This window comes from Stenella coeruleoalba (assembly GCF_951394435.1).
Source record: "Stenella coeruleoalba genome assembly, chromosome: 6".
In the NCBI taxonomy this organism is placed as follows: Eukaryota; Metazoa; Chordata; class Mammalia; order Artiodactyla; family Delphinidae; genus Stenella; species Stenella coeruleoalba.
In genome coordinates this window covers 1012177-1029268 of record NC_137151.1, presented here as the reverse complement: position 1 = coordinate 1029268, position 17092 = coordinate 1012177, and the positions used below count along the sequence as shown (strand labels likewise).

The 17092-nt window shown below is 49.8% G+C and overlaps 1 protein-coding gene across 1 annotated transcript in view; it reads left to right on the top strand.

Moving 5' to 3' along the window:
- The window catches only part of SCTR (secretin receptor), a 63219-nt gene that overhangs the window by 39370 nt on the left and 6757 nt on the right, over nucleotides 1–17092 (top strand). The window contains exons 5-10 of the mRNA XM_079923758.1: nucleotides 766–863; nucleotides 2086–2218; nucleotides 4212–4365; nucleotides 11187–11247; nucleotides 12737–12806; nucleotides 16285–16376. Of these exons, the coding sequence (XP_079779884.1) occupies nucleotides 766–863; nucleotides 2086–2218; nucleotides 4212–4365; nucleotides 11187–11247; nucleotides 12737–12806; nucleotides 16285–16376 (608 nt within the window). The remainder of the gene's footprint in view (nucleotides 1–765; nucleotides 864–2085; nucleotides 2219–4211; nucleotides 4366–11186; nucleotides 11248–12736; nucleotides 12807–16284; nucleotides 16377–17092) is intronic.

Here is a 17092-nt window from a genome sequence, read left to right as displayed (position 1 = left end):
AGATCAGGGCAAGTGACGGTCCCACTCTATTTCTTCCTGGTCAGAGAATGCATCTGGAGCTTTTCAGCTATCTGGTTCTGGGTGTCTTGTTTAAGAAGGACATTCACAAACTGGAGGATATTAGTGGAGAAAAATGGTGAAGGGTTATGGAGAGAGATTAAAGACACAGGGAATATTTAATGCCCAGACGATAAGTGGGGGACAGATGGGCAGAAGAATTGTATTCAGAAAGGACAGGCCTCTCTGTAGAATCTTTGTGACTTTTCTATAAGTCTAAAGCTATTCTACCGTGAAAAATTTATTTTTATAGTAATTATGGGCTCTAGGTACAAGACAAATTCAACTTATTTTCAGTGACTCCAGAAGAAGAAAAGGGACCAATAGGTACAATTTAAAGGTAATAGGTTTTAGATTCACTTGAGAAAAAATTATCTAATACTTTGCACTGTTGCATACCCAGTGACTTCTTCAAAAAGCAGCGAGTGCCTCATCCGTGGAGGTATTCAAGCAAAGGCTTGAATTCAGGGTGATGGTCAGGGGCCCTGTGTATGGGATAGAATTTTGAACTGGTACCAGAGGATCCCCAAGGTCTTTTCCCAAGCCAAGATGTCGTGAGTCTATGAATGCGTGTCCTTGGGGTATGAACAGAATAGCGGTCAGAGTTGAAGGGGCTTCAGCAGCCTGGAGCGGGTGCACTCTGTGGCAGAAAAGGGCAGGTTCAGCCAGGTGGGGGGGTGGGGCTGACACGGCCCTCTCTCTCTGCAGTACGAGTACCTCCTGAAGCTGAAGGTCATGTACACCGTGGGCTACAGCTCCTCCCTGGTGATGCTCCTGGTGGCCCTTGGCATCCTCTGTGCCTTTCGGTAAGAACCTGCTGCCAGCTCTCCATCTTCCCAGCCTTCCCCAGCACAGACTTCGGGTCTCTTTTAATTGTTCTCACCAGAGAGAGGAAGGTCTGGGTGGGCCACTTTGTCCCCTCTTGATCTAAAGCTTACCTGTGGCAAAACTTGGAAGTTTCTGTGACCTCGTTCATTCCTTTATTCATTTGACATCTACTGAACATAACGAGAACTTACTGCACCAGTTGCTTTACATGTATCGTTTCTGATTTTCACACAGTGCTGTGAGATAGGTATCATCCCCATTTTACAGGTATATTAGCCAGACTCTTGGTTGCAAGAAACAGGAATCCGCCTTAAAGCACCTTAAGAAAAACAAAGGTGACCTGATGCACACAATTGACAAGTTCAGGGGCACCTGGCTTTAGGTGTGCCTGGATCTAGGTGCTCCAAGGTATCAGCAGAACTGGGTCTGTCTCCTGCCATTTCTTCACCTTGCATTGGCCTCAGGCAGGCTTTACGCGGGGCTGGCACAGACAACCACCAGCAGCTGCAGACGGACATTCTACCAGCTCAGCGACACCAGGGCCAAGGACCCCCTTCTTCATTAGTTGCAATGAAAGTCCTGGGGGGATTCTCATTGGCTGGCTTGGGTCACATGCCCAGCCCTGAGCCAATCACTGCAGCCAGGTATGGAGCTCTGATTGGTCAGGTCTGTCATGAGGGTGGGGCTAGCGTCATCCCCAACCAGAGATGGGATGCGTTCCCCGAAAGAAAGCCTTGTTCCTGAAGCGGAAGGAGGGGAACAGTTAAGAGACTTCTGCCCCTACAGCAAGGGGGAAACCTAGGCTCTGGCTGGTGAAGGACTTGCTCTAGATCGTGTAGCTGAAAAGTGGCAGAGCCCGGGTCTGATTTCTCCCCACAGCCTGTGTTCTTTCTGTGCCACTTGCCCCCTTCCCCACCCCCTTCTGACAATTCTGGGAGCTGGAGGTGGTCGGAGCAGAATAGGATCTCGCCCTTATAACCCCAGCTTTTTTTTTTTTTTTTTTTAATTGCAGCATGAGACAGAGTAGGCTGGGCACCTGGGGGCCTGGGCTCATTCAGGTTCTGCAAACAGGGAGATTTAGAGAGTTGTCACGTCCAGGGCCTGGGTTTCCGTGGTGCGTGGGGGTGGGGGGAGGGTGGGCGGCTGAGCCCTGGGCCTCTCCGGCTCTGGCCCCTACGGCCCTGCATCCTCTCCCTCCAGGAAGCTCCACTGCACCCGCAACTACATCCACATGCATCTCTTTGTGTCCTTCATCCTGCGTGCCCTGTCCAACTTCATCAAGGATGCCGTGCTCTTCTCCTCCGACGACGTCGCCCGTTGTGATGCCCACAGGGTAACACGCCTGCGTGGCCCACGGCGTGGCCAGGCCTGCCTGCTCCCCCGCTGCCCCCGCTGTCCCTGCTGAGGCTGCACTTAATGCCTAGAGTTAAGGGGCCAGTGCTGGGGAGGTTCAGGGAGTCTCATGTCCCCAGATGCACAGTCTGGGACCCACATGAAAGCAGTTTGTCGAGAAGCCCATGGGGCTGCTGTTCAACTCCCAGTGTCCTGGAGTGGATTAGCCCTTCTGGGAATTAGACACATAGCAATCCCCTCCCTTCCCTGCTCCTGCCAAGTCCCAAATGTAGACAGGTAGCTAAAGCTAGAGGGTTGGGATTGTAGAAAGAAAAAAGTGAGCATATGCTTGTGTGTCTGCACACCCAGATGTGCAGTGGAACAATCGTTTTGTTAAATCTAACCCTCGTCCTCCTTCTGAAAGCTCAGATGAGTCTTATTTCATTGCAATGTCACTGGGAACCAGTTGAGGATCCCTTTCGCTGTACGTAACAGAAAACTGTACGTCGGTGCCTTAAACAGATGGGGGTTGTTCCCCACAGAAGCAGTCCACAGGTGGGTGACCCAGAGGTGGCACTGGCTCCATGCCATCATGGACACAGTCCTTTCCCCTTTCTGCTCTGCCATTCTTGATCCCATGTCCCATGCTTTACACTGCATGTTAACAACGTGGCTGCTGCAACCCCAGGCCTCACATCCATGTTCCAGGCAAAAAGCAGGAAAGTCAAGGTTGAACTTTTTTTCTCTTTGGGAGGCTTTGCCTCTTCCCAAGATTATGTCTACATCTCACGGGCTAGAACTGTGTCATGTGACAACATCTAACTGCAAAGGAAGCTGGGAGATTGAGTATTTTACTATCGTAGTCTCCACAGCAGAAGCCAGCAAGGGAGGAGGGGATTGGAAATCGAGATTGGTTTAGTCAGCCTGCCCGCCACTTCCCACCACTCACATCTGTAATTGCTCCCAGATCTGTCAGGTTTGCATTGCTTATAGTTTTCCACGTGCGTGTGTGTATGTGTGTGTTTTCTGACTCAAGACTGAGAGGTCCCTCAAGGAGGGCCCCTGTGTCTCAGGGAATTTCCTGGGAGTCAGAAGACAGATTCAGGCCCCACCCCATCACTGACCAGTGGAGAAGTCCAGCAGTGCCCAGCAGGGAACCTTTCCAGGTTCTACTAAGCCGCAGACTAACGAGCCAGCCACAGGCCACGCCTGGAGTCGGAGTGTCTGGGAGGCCACAGGCGGCCCTGGGCGCTCCTCCCCTGTGGACGTGGATGTGACCTGCGCTCTGTGCAGCAGCCCTCGGGCCATCCCAGGAGCTGTCCTCTCTTCAGGGAACAGCGCGGTGAAAGGAAATGAGGCCCTCACAGTGCGGGAGTGGGAGCCATGCTGGTATAGAAGCCTCGGCCCGACAATCCCACAGGCGTAGCTTCCAGGGATCCCTGCAAGGGACAGGCCTGCCACAAGAGTCACAGCATTAGGCAAGGCCGACCCTGGCACCCCCCTCGGGTATTCAGAGGCCTGCAGTCCAGACGCAGTGCACCAGGCAGGGTCGTGTACTCTCATCAGTGTTAGCTCGTCCCTTCTTCATCTATTTCCAGGAAAACTAAGCCTGGAAAGGATTTTATTAATCTTTTGCTCAGAAATCCCTTGCCCTCTCTAGGCCTCAGTTCCCTCATCTGAAAAATGCCCTCATTTGCTGCTGGGAATTGGGCGATATCTGACCGTTTGACGCCTGGCAGCCGGTTCCAGAATTTGAATGCCGTTCCTGCTGCTGCAACAGCCCTTTGGCCATCTTGACCAAGCCTGCTGGCCTGTGGATTTCCACTCTAGAGAGCTCTATGAGCCTGGTCTTCTCATACTGGAAGGCCAGAGGGGGTGGCCGTGAGCCCCAGAGGCTCGCTGCTTGGCCTGGCTGCTGACCCCTGGCGCACCCCACCTCTCCTGGAGGGAAGCCCAGGGCCGCCAGCCTGGGGCTCAGCTGCCTCTCTTCGCAGGTGGGCTGTAAGCTGGTCATGGTCTTCTTCCAGTACTGCATCATGGCCAACTACTCCTGGCTGCTGGTGGAAGGCCTCTACCTTCACACGCTCCTCGTCATCTCCTTCTTCTCAGAAAGGAAATGGCTCCAGGGATTTATTGCCCTCGGATGGGGTATGTTTCTCCAGGGGTACGGTGGCTGCATGCCATGTGGGAAAGGGCACCGAGGCAGAAGGGGAAGGGTGTGGGTTCCAGTTTCAGCTCTATACTTAGTTAAGTTCGTGAACTTAGACAAGTTGCTTGATGGTTAACTCTCTGGCCTCAGTTTGTCTGTCAAATGGGAAAAAATAGCTAAAATTTGGATGCCCCAATTTCTGGCATCCAAAGCCTTTTACAGTTTGATACCCCCAACACTGTTGCCTCGTCTTCCCCAGACGTTGCATCCATACGTCCTCATTCCTGCTTCCTTTTGTATCAGTTAGGGTGCTTTTGACTGTAGGTATCAGAAAACCTGGCTTAGATAGGCTTGAAACATCAAAGAAATTAATTGGTTCACGTAACTGACAAGTCCAGGGATCACCAGCTTCAGGTGAGGCTGAATCCAGCAGCTCAACGTTTCTTTTTGTTTTTCTGCTTTGCCTTCTGTAACATCAGTGTTATCATTAGGTGCTCCCAATGTAACTGCCAGCAGCTCTGGGCTTCTTCCTGGCTTCATTGTTACATCTGATGAAAGAGAGGGGCTGTGTCCAAGCACTCCTGGCAAATACTCTGAAATTCACTCTGATTGGACCAGCTGAAGTGTTATACACATCCTTGAACCAATCACAGGGGCCTGAGAGAATGGAATACACTGATTGGCTTAAGCTACTCAAACCACATAGCTTCCCAAAGGCAATTCAGGATTCAGTTTCCGGGAAGGAGGGGAAATGGTAGTAAGACAGCTAACTGCAGGCCCCACTGCTTCTCTTCCCCCTTTCCTTTCTGGTCAATGAAGATGATAATAATTCTGATTTCTTGAGCACCTACCGTATGCCAGGCTTTGAGCTCAACACTTTGCATGCATTATTTAATCATCACAACAACCTCCAGAGGCCTCTTAGAGGAACCTTGGCTCAGAGACATGACATAACATGCTCAGCTCACACTGTAGACAAGGGTAGAACCAGAATTCAAACCAAGGCCTGTCTATTTGCAAAGCCCCTTAACTCTTATTCTGCCATAAACAAACATCCATCTATCCATCCTTCCATCCATCCGTCCATCCGTCCATCCATCCATCCATCCATCCATCCATCCCTCCATCAATCCATCCACCTATCTATCCCTCCATCCCTCCATCCATCCACCTATCCATCCATCCATCCATCCATCCTTCTATCCCTTCCTGCCTCCCTCCCTCCCTCCATCCATCAGCTGTTCATTTGATAAACATATGTAAGTTCCCCACTGGGTTCTAGACAGTCAGGTTTCTGTGAGTGACTCACAGGCTTACAGGGGTAGTCATGTGTAGTAGCCATTAGCTTCATTTACTTTCTTCTTGGTGCCTTTAATTAAGAAGTGCCCCTGCCAGGAATGCCCCCCACTGTCTTTCCTGCTTGTCTAAACCCTTATGTGGAAGGGCTGTATCTCCTCATTAGGGAAGTTGCCTGAGCCAGCAGAGTTCACTGAGCCCTCCTGCTTCTGAACTCTGGCAGCCTGACTAGCACATGACCCTCAGTCAGCAGGAGATGTAGGGCTCTGCAGATCTGGATTTCCACATAGGCCAGTAGTTCCAGAGAGCCTGGGACAAGGGACTTGCCTTATGCTGCTAACTCTGCCCCAGATGCCCCCGGTGTCTAGCCACCTCACCGAGCCTTGACTCCCAGATCTGCCAGGATTTCCCTGTATGAACGTGGACAGTTTCATCTTCTATAATATCAGGATCATAATTTGCTGAACTGTCTTTGAGCGCTTCTTTGTCCTCAGAAGGGCTTATGGAGATTACAAAAACAAAACCAAAGATGGTTCCATCGCTCCAGGGGTTTGTAGTCTAGCAAGGAGACAAAAGTGCATTGTGATAACATCTCCATCACGGGTTTTTAGGAGGTTTAAGTGAGATAATGAGAGCCTTCTTTTCTTACTCAAGTATATTTTTAAAATATTTGTTTATTTATCTGGCTGTGCTGGGTCTTAGTTGCAGCACGTGGGATCTTTAGTTGCAGCAAGTGGGATCTTTTAGTTGCAGCATGTGGGATTTAGTTCCCTGACCAGGGATGGAACCCGAGCCCCCCTGCATTGGGAGCACAGAGCCTTAGCCACTGGGCCACGAGGGCAGTCCCTCTTCCTCAAATATTTATTGAGCATCTAGTATATGCCAGGCCGTGGGGATAGAGCAGCACATTAAACAGCAGCGGTTCCTTCTCTCTGTGCCTCTCTGCCTGCACAACCCCCAGGGGACATGAAGGGACTCAGGAAGATCTAAAGCTGTCTGTCTCCGAGAGGCTCTTGTCTTGCAAAAGCGGCGGCCCCTGCCTCAGTTTGCATTCACCCCCCTCCCCAGAGATAGGTTGCTGAAATGAGTATGTGGCCACCATAAAACTCTGCAAAAAAAAAAAAAAGAAATTTTAAGTAGGAAAAAAAATTACCATAGGCCCATAGAAAACGTTGAACATTTTCTAGGGTTTCCTTCCAGACTTTTTTTATACTTCCAGTTTTTCCCACGTGGTTGCAATCATCCTGTATGTAGAATTTTGAATCTTGCCTCTTTCCATGAACACAGAAGCATGCTCTGTATTCTTTCAAATCTTCAGTAAACATTTTTAACCGCTGTGTGGATGTATGCAGCCAAATACCTATTTTTTTGGATGTTTAGGTTGTTTCTCATTTTTCACTGTGATAAATAACACAGCGAGGAATACTTTTATGGGCAAAGCTTATTCCATGTGTAATAGAGAATCCTGGAATTGGGACCCCTGAGTCAGAAGGCACAAGCTTTTGAAGTTTTTATTACTTATCCAAAGCTTTTACTTTTTCAAGGTGGCTGGGGTGTCAGTCTGTGCCCAGGAAAGAGTGATACCTCTGGCTTTTATAGGAGCTGCATCAAACTCCATTCACTGAGGGAACTCAGACTGGTGGTGCTCCAGCTGGAGCTGCGTTGGAACCATGCAGAGGGCACGTCAACCTGGTTGCCTGGGCCCCGCCCCACAGTCTCAGTCCAGTGGGCCAGCGGTGGAGCCTGAGACTCTGCATTTCTAACCAGGTCCCAGGTGATGCTGATACTGTTGTTGCAGGGACCACAGTGAGAACCACGACTTCAACCATTATCTGCTTTTCAGACTTTTCCACTGACTCACTGTTAAAGATGTAAGACAAATAATCATAAACAGGTGGCCCTCAGAATCCATGTTTGCCCAAAGTACCCAAACTGAGGCAGAGAATTTTTTTTTATCAAAGCCATACGTGTACTTGGTTTAAAGAATTAAATAGAACTACAAGTCTAAAATGAAAAAGCAAACAAAAGCAAGCAGTCTCCTGAAGAGGCTCCCACTTCTGCCACCCAGATGTAACATCCTCCAGCTCTTGAGCTGCTCGTTTTGATATCTGCTCTCATGTTTCTAAACAATATTCTACTATGTTTTGATTTGTCCATCTGAGGCATTGTTTTTTTTTTTTCTAACTGTCTATTCACATCCTTGGCCCACTTTTTAAAAAATATTTATTTGTTTATTTGGCTGCGTCGTGTCTTACTTGTGGCACGCAGGATCTTCGCTGCAGCACGCGGAATCTTTTTGTTGTGGCGTGCAGGCTCTAGAGCGCACAGGCTTAGTTGGCCCTCCGCATGTGGGATCTTAGTTCCCAGACTTGGGATCCAACCCGCGTCCCCTGCATTGGAAGGTGGATTCTTAACCACTGTACCGCCAGGGAAGTCCTGAGGCATTATTTGTTGACTCCTTGTGATTAAAGGGAAGGGTATAAAATTCTTCATCTGCCACCTCTATCCTCCCGTCAGAGTCTTTCACAGTTTGGGGCTAAATCACAGTATTCAATGTATACATCATCATGTCTATGTAAATATTGTTTACTACCGAGCCAACTGGTATACATTGATTTTACTTCCAATATTTAAGTTTTTATATTTTATGGAGTCATTTCTTAATTTAATTTTTATTTTATTTTGGAGTATAGTTGATCTACAATGTTATGTTAGTTTCAGGTGTACAGCAGAGTGGATCAGTTATACATATACATATATCCACTCTTTTTCAGATTCTTTTCCCATATAGGTTATTACATAATCTTGAGTAGAGTTCCCTGTGCTGTACACAGTAGGTCCTTGTTGGTTATCTATTTTGTGTATAGTAGTGTGTGTGTGTTAATCCCAGACTTACGGAGTCATTTTTTATTGACTCATTTTGTGTTGCTGTCACTAATTCTCCCACATCCTCAGCAGAACTGGAAAACCCTCCAGTGCTGGTTCCCCATCATCAAATGCAACAACATGAAGTCCACTAGTTCCTATCTGTCTGGTTTATTCCTGCTGTATTAATGTCCTAGGGCTGCTGTAACAAGTTACCACTTGTCTTAAAACAACAGAAATTTATTGTCTCCCAGTTCTGGAGGCCAGAAGTTCAAAGTCCGGTCTTGGCAGGGCTGCTTCCTTCTGAGGGCTCTGAGGGACAATATGCTCTATGCCTCTCCCCTTGTTTCTGGTGGCTGCTGGCGGTCTTTGGCCTTCCTTGCCTTGTAGGAGCCTCACTCCAATCTCTCCATCTTTACATGGTCTTCTTCCCTCTATGTCTCCTCTGTGTGTGTATCTCACAGCCTTCTTAAAGTGATGCCAGTTATATTGGATTAAGGTCCTTATAAGTATGACTTCGTCTTAATAAGTATGACTTATAAGTATGACTTCTGAATAAGTCATATGACTTATTCAGAGTCATATTCATATGACTCTTTCTGAAACTTTTAATCAGATGGTGCACGTCCTGGAATTGGCTTCTAATTTTCTCTTTTCTTTCCTCTTACTTTTTATTCCACACTTTGTGTTCTGCTTTCTGGGCAGTTCCTGGTCTTTATCTTCCATCCCATCTATGGCATTTTAAAAATCTTGATCATCATGTATTCAATTTCCAAGCCCTCTTCCTTATTCTCTGAATACTCCCTGTTTTCGGCCTCCTGTTTGTGTCTTGGAGAAGTAATCGTCCCTCTAATCTTGCTGATGATATTCCTTAGAATTGTTTTGCTCAAGTTCCTCGTACAGCCTGTATGGTCTGTTTCCTCTGAGTTCCTTTTCTCTGGTTGTTTTGGTCCTTGCCTTTTATGTAATCAGCTTTCTTCAGATGCTGGTGACCGTGACTGTTCATATTTAAGAGTGAGTCACTTTCGGTGTTGACTGAAGGCCCTCTGTGTGTGTGTGGAGGGGAGCGGGGGGACATGTCTCTCGAGGGAGACTGGGCTGGAAGTGGCCGCTGTGTGGGTGGGTCCTCAGCCTCGCTACTAGAGGCCCTTTGTCTGGGGCTGTTTGGTTCCTCCAGGGAAGAATCCTGTCATCTCCTGCCTGGGGTGGGGTTTGGAGGGCTCGAGCAAGGGTGCAATCTCGGCTGTTAGAAGTCTGAGAACTGAGCAGCCTGGGGGTGGGCTTTTACCAGTCAGCGGGTGACAGGCATATCCATTAAAAATAGAATCTGAGCTATATTTTATATAACTTAAAATTTTCTAGTAGCCACAGTAAGCACAGTAAAAAGAAACTAATTAGTTTCATTATTAGTAAAATTAATTTCAGTAGTGTATTTTGTTTAACCCAATATAACCAAAATATTAACATTTCAATGTATAATTTAAAAAATCATTAATAGCATATTTTACGGTCCCTTACTCCTGCAAATCTTCCAAATCCGCTATCTTGCACTTTGAGCACAGCTCACCTGAGAGCAGCCACACATCAAGGGCTCAGTGGCCACACGTGGCAGCACAGGTGTAGATCCTCTCTTGGTCCCCGTGCCCAGCTGAGTACCCCTCCCACCCTCTGCTGGGCCAGAGCCCCATTCCCCTTGGCTCTGTTTCTCCAGAGAATGCCCTTCTGTCGGGGATGAACTCTTTGGCTGTAGAATGGTGGTGCTGGCCACCTGGGGTGGCTACGTGCTTCCTGTCTTCCAGCCCCACCCTCTCTCCTGCCTGCTGGCGTCCCCGGTGCCCTCACCACCGGGCCCGGGCGCCTTCCCAGCAGCAGCCCCCATGCCGCGCTTGTGTTTCAGCTTTGTCTGCTCTGGGACATCGGTTACTGCTCCTCTGCCAGCTCCCAGGTTCCTAAGCGTGCTGACATCTCTCGTGCACTGTACCCTCCTTGCCCATTCTTTGTGCTTATGAGCTCGTAGCTTTTTATTTCTTTACTCTCGTGTTGGGGGGGCTTCAGTGAGAAACGGAGATAAATGCATCAGCGCAATTTGTCATGTTCAGCCGGAAGTCAGGAAGTGTTCTTGTATCTTATCTTTAAATTTCCTGTGTGCTTACAATTCTCTAGTCCAAAATGTATTTTTGTTTACGTAACAGTGATAGCTTACGGTACCAGTTGGATGGCCAAGCTTCTTACAAACCAATATTCAAATAAAACTAAATGTTCTCCTGCGGCCTTGTATCCCCCCCCAAACATCCCAGTTTGAGAAAGGGGCTCCACCAGTGGCCTCCACAAGCTCCATGGGCCTGCCCAGGGGCCCCGGTCCCCTCCCTTCTCCCCCGCAGAGGTCCTCCGGAATCTGGCCCAAGCTCCCAGGAGCCCCCTGACCCCCAGCGGCCTTCAGGACCTGTCTGATCCTGCCTCCGTTCTCAGGGGTTCCTTGGCACCCTTGACGCGCGAGGCTGCACATTTACACGGGATGGCAAGGGGGTTTCCGTGGCAACCAGCCCTTGGCACCTGCTTGCTCCCTGGCCTGGAATCACTGACTGTCCGGTCTCTCATAAGGGTGCTGAAAATTGAGTCCTCTCCTTTCTGCCCCCTCCCCTTTATTTTTAACCCCCAGGTTCCCCAGCCATTTTTGTTGCTTCGTGGGCTGTCACCAGGCACTTTCTGGAAGATGTCGGGTAAGCTGGTGGACGGAGAGAGGTAACGAGGGAATATTTTATCTTGTCCAGCTCTTCCAGCAGGACGGACCCTCCTTTGGAGCTGTTACCTAGGAGAGGCCTGTGTCTCACACTTGGGGCCACAGGCGAGTTCTCTGCAGCGCAGGCTGCCGAATGTCCAGCCCTCCTGGGGTGGGCCGGCCCAGCCACTCTGCGGTTGGGTCAGGTGCCCGACGAGAGCTGTGAAACACTGGCAGCTGCTCTAAGGACCAGCCCAGCTCTTCCTCTCCTGGCAGCTCCCTCCTCTGACACGGGTGTGTGAGTCCCACAGGCCCAGGAGAGCAGGCTTATAGCCCTGACGGGCACCAAGAGCTCTAGTCTCGTTCTCCAAAGACTTGGGCTCAGGGACAGGGTAAGCCCGGGGGTTCCTGGGAGCGGGCTCATGGAAGGAAAGCATGGAAGAAGCCCGGGAGGAGGTGCAGCAGCCGGGCCGAGGGGGAGGGAGGCCGTGTGTCATCAGTGTGATGACACAGCCAGGCCAGAGAGTGGACGAGGGCAGACGAGGCGTGCACGTGTCTTGCAGTCCAATTCAGTCCAAAATAATCCTTTTTTTTAAACGTTTTTTATTTCTTTAATGTTGTATCTATTTTATTTATTTATTTTTGGCTGCGTTGGGTCTTCGTTGCTGAGCGCGGGCTTTCTCTAGTTGCGGCGAGTGGGGGCTGCTTTTCGTTGCGGTGCGCGGGCTTCTCATTGCGGTGGCTTCTCTTGTTGCGGAGCATGGGCTCTAGGCACGCCGGCTCAGTAGTTGTGGCACACGGGCTTCAGTAGTTGTGGCTCGTGGGCTCTAGAGCGCAGGCTCAGTAGTTGTGGCACACAGGCTTCATCGCTCTGCGGCATGTGGGGTCTTCCCGGACCAGGGCTCGAACCCATGTCCCCTGCATTGGCAGGCGGATTCTTACCCATTGTGCCGCCAGGGAAGCCCCCCAAATAATCCTTTTAATTGGATAAATTCCCTTAAAAAAAGTCTGGATTTGCAGCTTCTTTAGAACAAATGGAAAGTTCTATCAACATTCCTATGGGCCCTTGTGGCAAAAATGAGCCGGACGGAGTTGTGGCCTCCTTAGACCAAGCACAGGCTCTCCAGTTGCCAAGTGCCCCTGTGCCTGATGGCCCTGGGGCCGAGGTCACACGTCAGTCACCCGGACACTTCACTCCCTGAGGTCACCTGCCTGGCCACCATGCTCCCCGATGCATTCTGACAGCATGCTGGCTTTGGGGTCCAGAATCTTCCATCTCAGGTCCACACGCTTCTGCTCCCCAGATGCTCCCTTGGCCCCGGCAGTGCTCCTGGGCAGCAGAGGACAGTCATTTCTCAGGGTGCTGAGCACACAGCCTCTGGGGTCAGGACCACAGTGTGGGTCCTTCCCGCAAAGGGGACGTCAGAGAACTAGTCTCTTCTGGTCAGCCAGCTCCCCACTCCTTGTGATGCCTGGCTGTCCCTCCCTAGGTGCTGGGACATCAATGCCAACGCATCCATCTGGTGGGTCATTCGAGGGCCTGTGATCGTCTCCGTCCTGGTAAGTGGCCATCCCCCTGAGCTGGGCTCCAGTGGGAGAGACCAAAACAGGACCGGCTTGCAGGGCAGAGGGCCAGGTCAAGGCCAGCATTGCTGCCTCTGGGTGTGCGGAGGGATAAACCAGACCTTCCGGGGGCTGGGCAGTGGCAGGAGGGTCTGGAAGCTCCGCCCCCTAGAGACCAGTGGATGGGAGGGCAATGAGGCAGGCGGCAAGAGCTTGCCTTCGCCTGGTCCACGGTGGCAGTTGCAGTGTGGCGAGCAGAGCTCCTTACCCGAACTGGCTGGCTCAGGCTGGCCTGAGATTCCCCCTCCACTGGTTCAGAACATTGGTGCCTGATCATTTTTCTTGGTGTTCTCTGGTTAAAGTGGGCAGACTCACTGAGCTGGGATTATAGGAGGGGGGTTGCACCTGGGGAAAGCCAAGTGCCAAACTGGTCTTGGGCCTCTGTGGTGCTGTGACGGGGACAGGCCCGGAGGGGTGGCCCCAGCGGAGAGATTCAGGAGGGACTCGTGGACAGGGGAGCTCAGGGGTCTCAACCCTGACTGGACTCTCAATCTGGGAGCTTTCTAAAAACCGTGATAGCAGAGATGCAGGGTCTCCTTGTCTTGGGGAGGGGCCTGGGGGCTCGTCTTGGTTTTCAGTTACCAGGTGATTGTGCTCTGCAATCCAGAGGTCCTTAGCTGAGCCTGTGGGCCTGGATAAGAACGAGAAAGACACAGCGGGTGGGGGGCACACTGGGGCAGCCCCTTCCCGGAAGTAATGTGCACAGGCTCAGAGGAATGCCAAGGCTGCAGAGCCAGGTGACAGAACATGCCCCTGCTGGGCTCACAGGAGGGCAGGACAGGGCAGCAGCCCCTCCTCTGCTGATGGCTGACTGGCTCGCCTCCTGGGGCCATCCATGACCACCTTCTTTTTTTCCCAAAATAATAGAATTTTATTTGATCATACCTACCATCTCAACTTGCAATAGGAGAGCTGGAAATTGTAGAGAAATCCGAGTAGCAGCCACATTAGGCCACTGAGTAGCTCAGGAGAGTATAACGACTTCCTAGTTCTGCTTCTCTTAGCAGGTGTGAGGGCCATTCGTTAATCTGGAGCCACTCAGGCAAGAGGGCGTCTGATACGGTAGTAATGCAGAGTGCGCCGCTAGCACAGGGAGCATCTAGTACTTTAAACGAGACTTCATGTTTGCTCCCAAAGTCATTTTATGGTCACAGATAATTTGATTAGCATTTTTATTTGCTAACCTTAGCATAGTGTTTTATAATCTGACTAAATTGAAGCTTAAGGGATAATGAAAGATATTAAGCTTTCATTTCCTACTATAGTCAATAGGCTGAAAACAGTATAATGAAATCTGCTATTATTTACCAAAAGTTGGTTTTTGTTAGCTTGTCACATTTAGATAATGTCAGAACCTTTTTTATTAGGTTGATAATGTGGTGGAAAAATATTGACTCTATCACTATGCTTTAATAAGAATGTACTTGTTTTTCTGTAAAATCAAAATATATTGTCATTTCTAAAATAAAAATAATGGAATTCATGTAAAAAATTGGAAAATACGGGCTTCCCTGGTGGCGCAGTGGTTGAGAGTCCGCCTGCCGATGCAGGGGACGCGGGTTCGTGACCCACTCCGGGAAGATCCCACATGCCGCGGAGCGGCTGGGCCCGTGAGCCATGGCCGCTGAGCCTGCGCGTCCGGAGCCTGTGCTCCGCAACGGGAGAGGCCACATCAGTGAGAGGCCCGTGCACCACAAAAAAAAAAAAAAAAAAAAAATTGGAAAATACAAAATACATTTTTAAAAAGGGAATAAAATCACCCATATTTTTAGTACCTAGATGCACATTGTGATCATGTGCTTTTCCTTCCTGTTTTTTTCTTTGAGCACATGTACTTTTTCAAAAATGCTCAGTGTAGTTTTGTGTCCCAGTTTGTTCTTTTCACTTAGCAATAGATGTAATCTTTCCCACGTCATTTGAAATTATTTGACCAGCTGATGTGCTGTAGCTGCATAACACTGAGCCAGTTTCCCTGCTGCAATTGTGGGGCTTGGACAGCCCAGCCCGCGAGAGCCCCAGGGCCCAGGCTGCTTTCACAAGACTGAGGTCTCTGTAGCGACTGACGGAGGTTGGGTGGGCACTCCTGATGCAAAGTTTCTCCCTGCCAGCCTGCCACGGGGCCTAGAATTCCACTATTTAAGACTCATCCTTGGGATAGTTAAGATTTTCCCTCTTGCTTTCAAGTTCTCCCTATTAAATTAAATACAATTCAAAGGCAAAAAATGAAATAAGGTAAAAGAGCCTTTGTTAGTTTACACCACGCACGGCGTAGAGCAACATGCACCAACAGCGAGCTGAGAAGTGTCCTGAAGCAGGGGCGCTGGGCTGGGGTCCCAGACTGGCCACTAATCCAGTGTCTTCTGGCCAGCGTCCCCAGGCCCCAGGCTACTTGTCTGAACAATGAGGGGGCCCAGCCAGTCAGCTCCACTGATCCTGCTTCTGCAAAATGATTCTAGAGCTGGTGGGGGAGGGGAGGAGAGGGGCCGACGCACGGGCAACTTCATAGTGTTGCTGGCACTGGGCACTGGAGTTGGGGAAGGGGACAGCAAAAGAAATAGACTCCGTTCCTGTCCTTTAGAAAGTTAGGATTCACTTGGTGATTAGTGGACACACCCAGATGCTTGCATTTGGCCCCTTTCAAGTATTCCAAGTGCTCTTACAAGTAGCATCATCCCTAACTACAGTGAATCAGGAAAAGGAGGTAATCAAGAAGGCTTCCTGGAGCTGGTGATTGACCTGCAGAGATTCTGTAAGTCTCCGAAGCAGTGGTTCTCAAAGTGTGGTCCCGAAACCAGCAGCTTCACCTGAGAGCTTGTTAAAAATGCAAATCTTGGGAATTCCCTGGCGGTCCAGTGGTTAGGACTCCGTGCTTTCACTACCGAGGGCTTGGTTGGGGAACTAAGATCCTGCAAGCCATGTGGTGTGGCCAAAAAAAAGAAAAGAAAAGCAAATCTCATTTGCATTTACTAAACCATAACCTTGGGGGTGGAGCCCAGCAATCTGCACCTTAAACTTTGAGAACCTCTGCTATAAAGCCTTTGCTACTCAAAGCGTAGTCCAAGGACCAGCTTTGGCATTCATTCCCTGGAGCTTGCTAGAGATGCAGAATCTCAGGCCTACTCCAGGTCTGCCGTTTAACAAGATTCCAACGCATTCCAAGTGTGAGTAATCCATGCTGCAACTGAGCAGACCTCAGAGCTCCGGAATCCCAGGGGCGGGGGGCGGTGCTGTGGCAGCCATCCCTGCCTAGACAGTGTGTTTCACCAGGACTGGGGGTGGCGGAGGGAGTGATGAGCTGTCCTGGTGTGGTCTGCAGTGCCTTCCCTGCCCAGAGGCCAGGGCCAGGGGTCAGGGCCTGGACAGGTGCTGGGAAAGCAAATCACCTTTAGCCCCACCTCTGCCTTGTGTTTTACAGATTAATTTCATCCTTTTTATAAACATCCTAAGGATCCTGATGAGAAAACTTAGAACTCAAGAAACAAGAGGAAGTGAAGGGAACCATTATAAGTAAGTGGAGGGCAAAGACCTAGGCACGCTCGCTCAGTCAGCAGGCATTTACCGAGCACCTACTGTTTACCCAGCTGGTGCTGGGCACTGGGGGAGGTGGAGGAAAAGGAAAAACCGGGACCTGGAAGTTTACAGTGGACCAGGGGAAGGGAGAATGGGTCCATGTGACCCTGAGACCCGGCCCCAGGGGTGGGGAGAAAAGAAATCTAAGCAGGATCCCTGGAGGCAGAGATCTTACCCTTGGGACAAGGCTAGGGAGTCAGAGAGTGGGCTTCGGGGACCCAAATTCAAATCTTTACAGGGACAGTGGCCCTCCTTGTCTGTGGGTTTTGCATCTGAGGATTCAGCCAACCTTGGATTGCAGATTGAAAATATTTGGGAAAAAAAACTCCCAATCATAACATTTTCATTGTAGGAGGTATTACACGTAATCTAAAGATGACTTAAATATATGGGGAAATGTGCGTAGGTTATATGCAAATACTACCCCATTTTATATAAACGACTTGAGCATCCAAGGATTTTGGTGTCTGCGGAGTGTCTGGAACCAATCCCCGTGGATGCCGAGGGTGGACTGTATTTTCCAGCTTTTTGCTAGACCGTAGCTTTCACCAGACCTTAGCTTTCAGCAGATTTTCAAGATAATGTGATCCCAAAATATTTTAAAACCTTTAAGATGTTCAAGAAAGATGCTGTGTTAGTCTGCACAGCCTGCC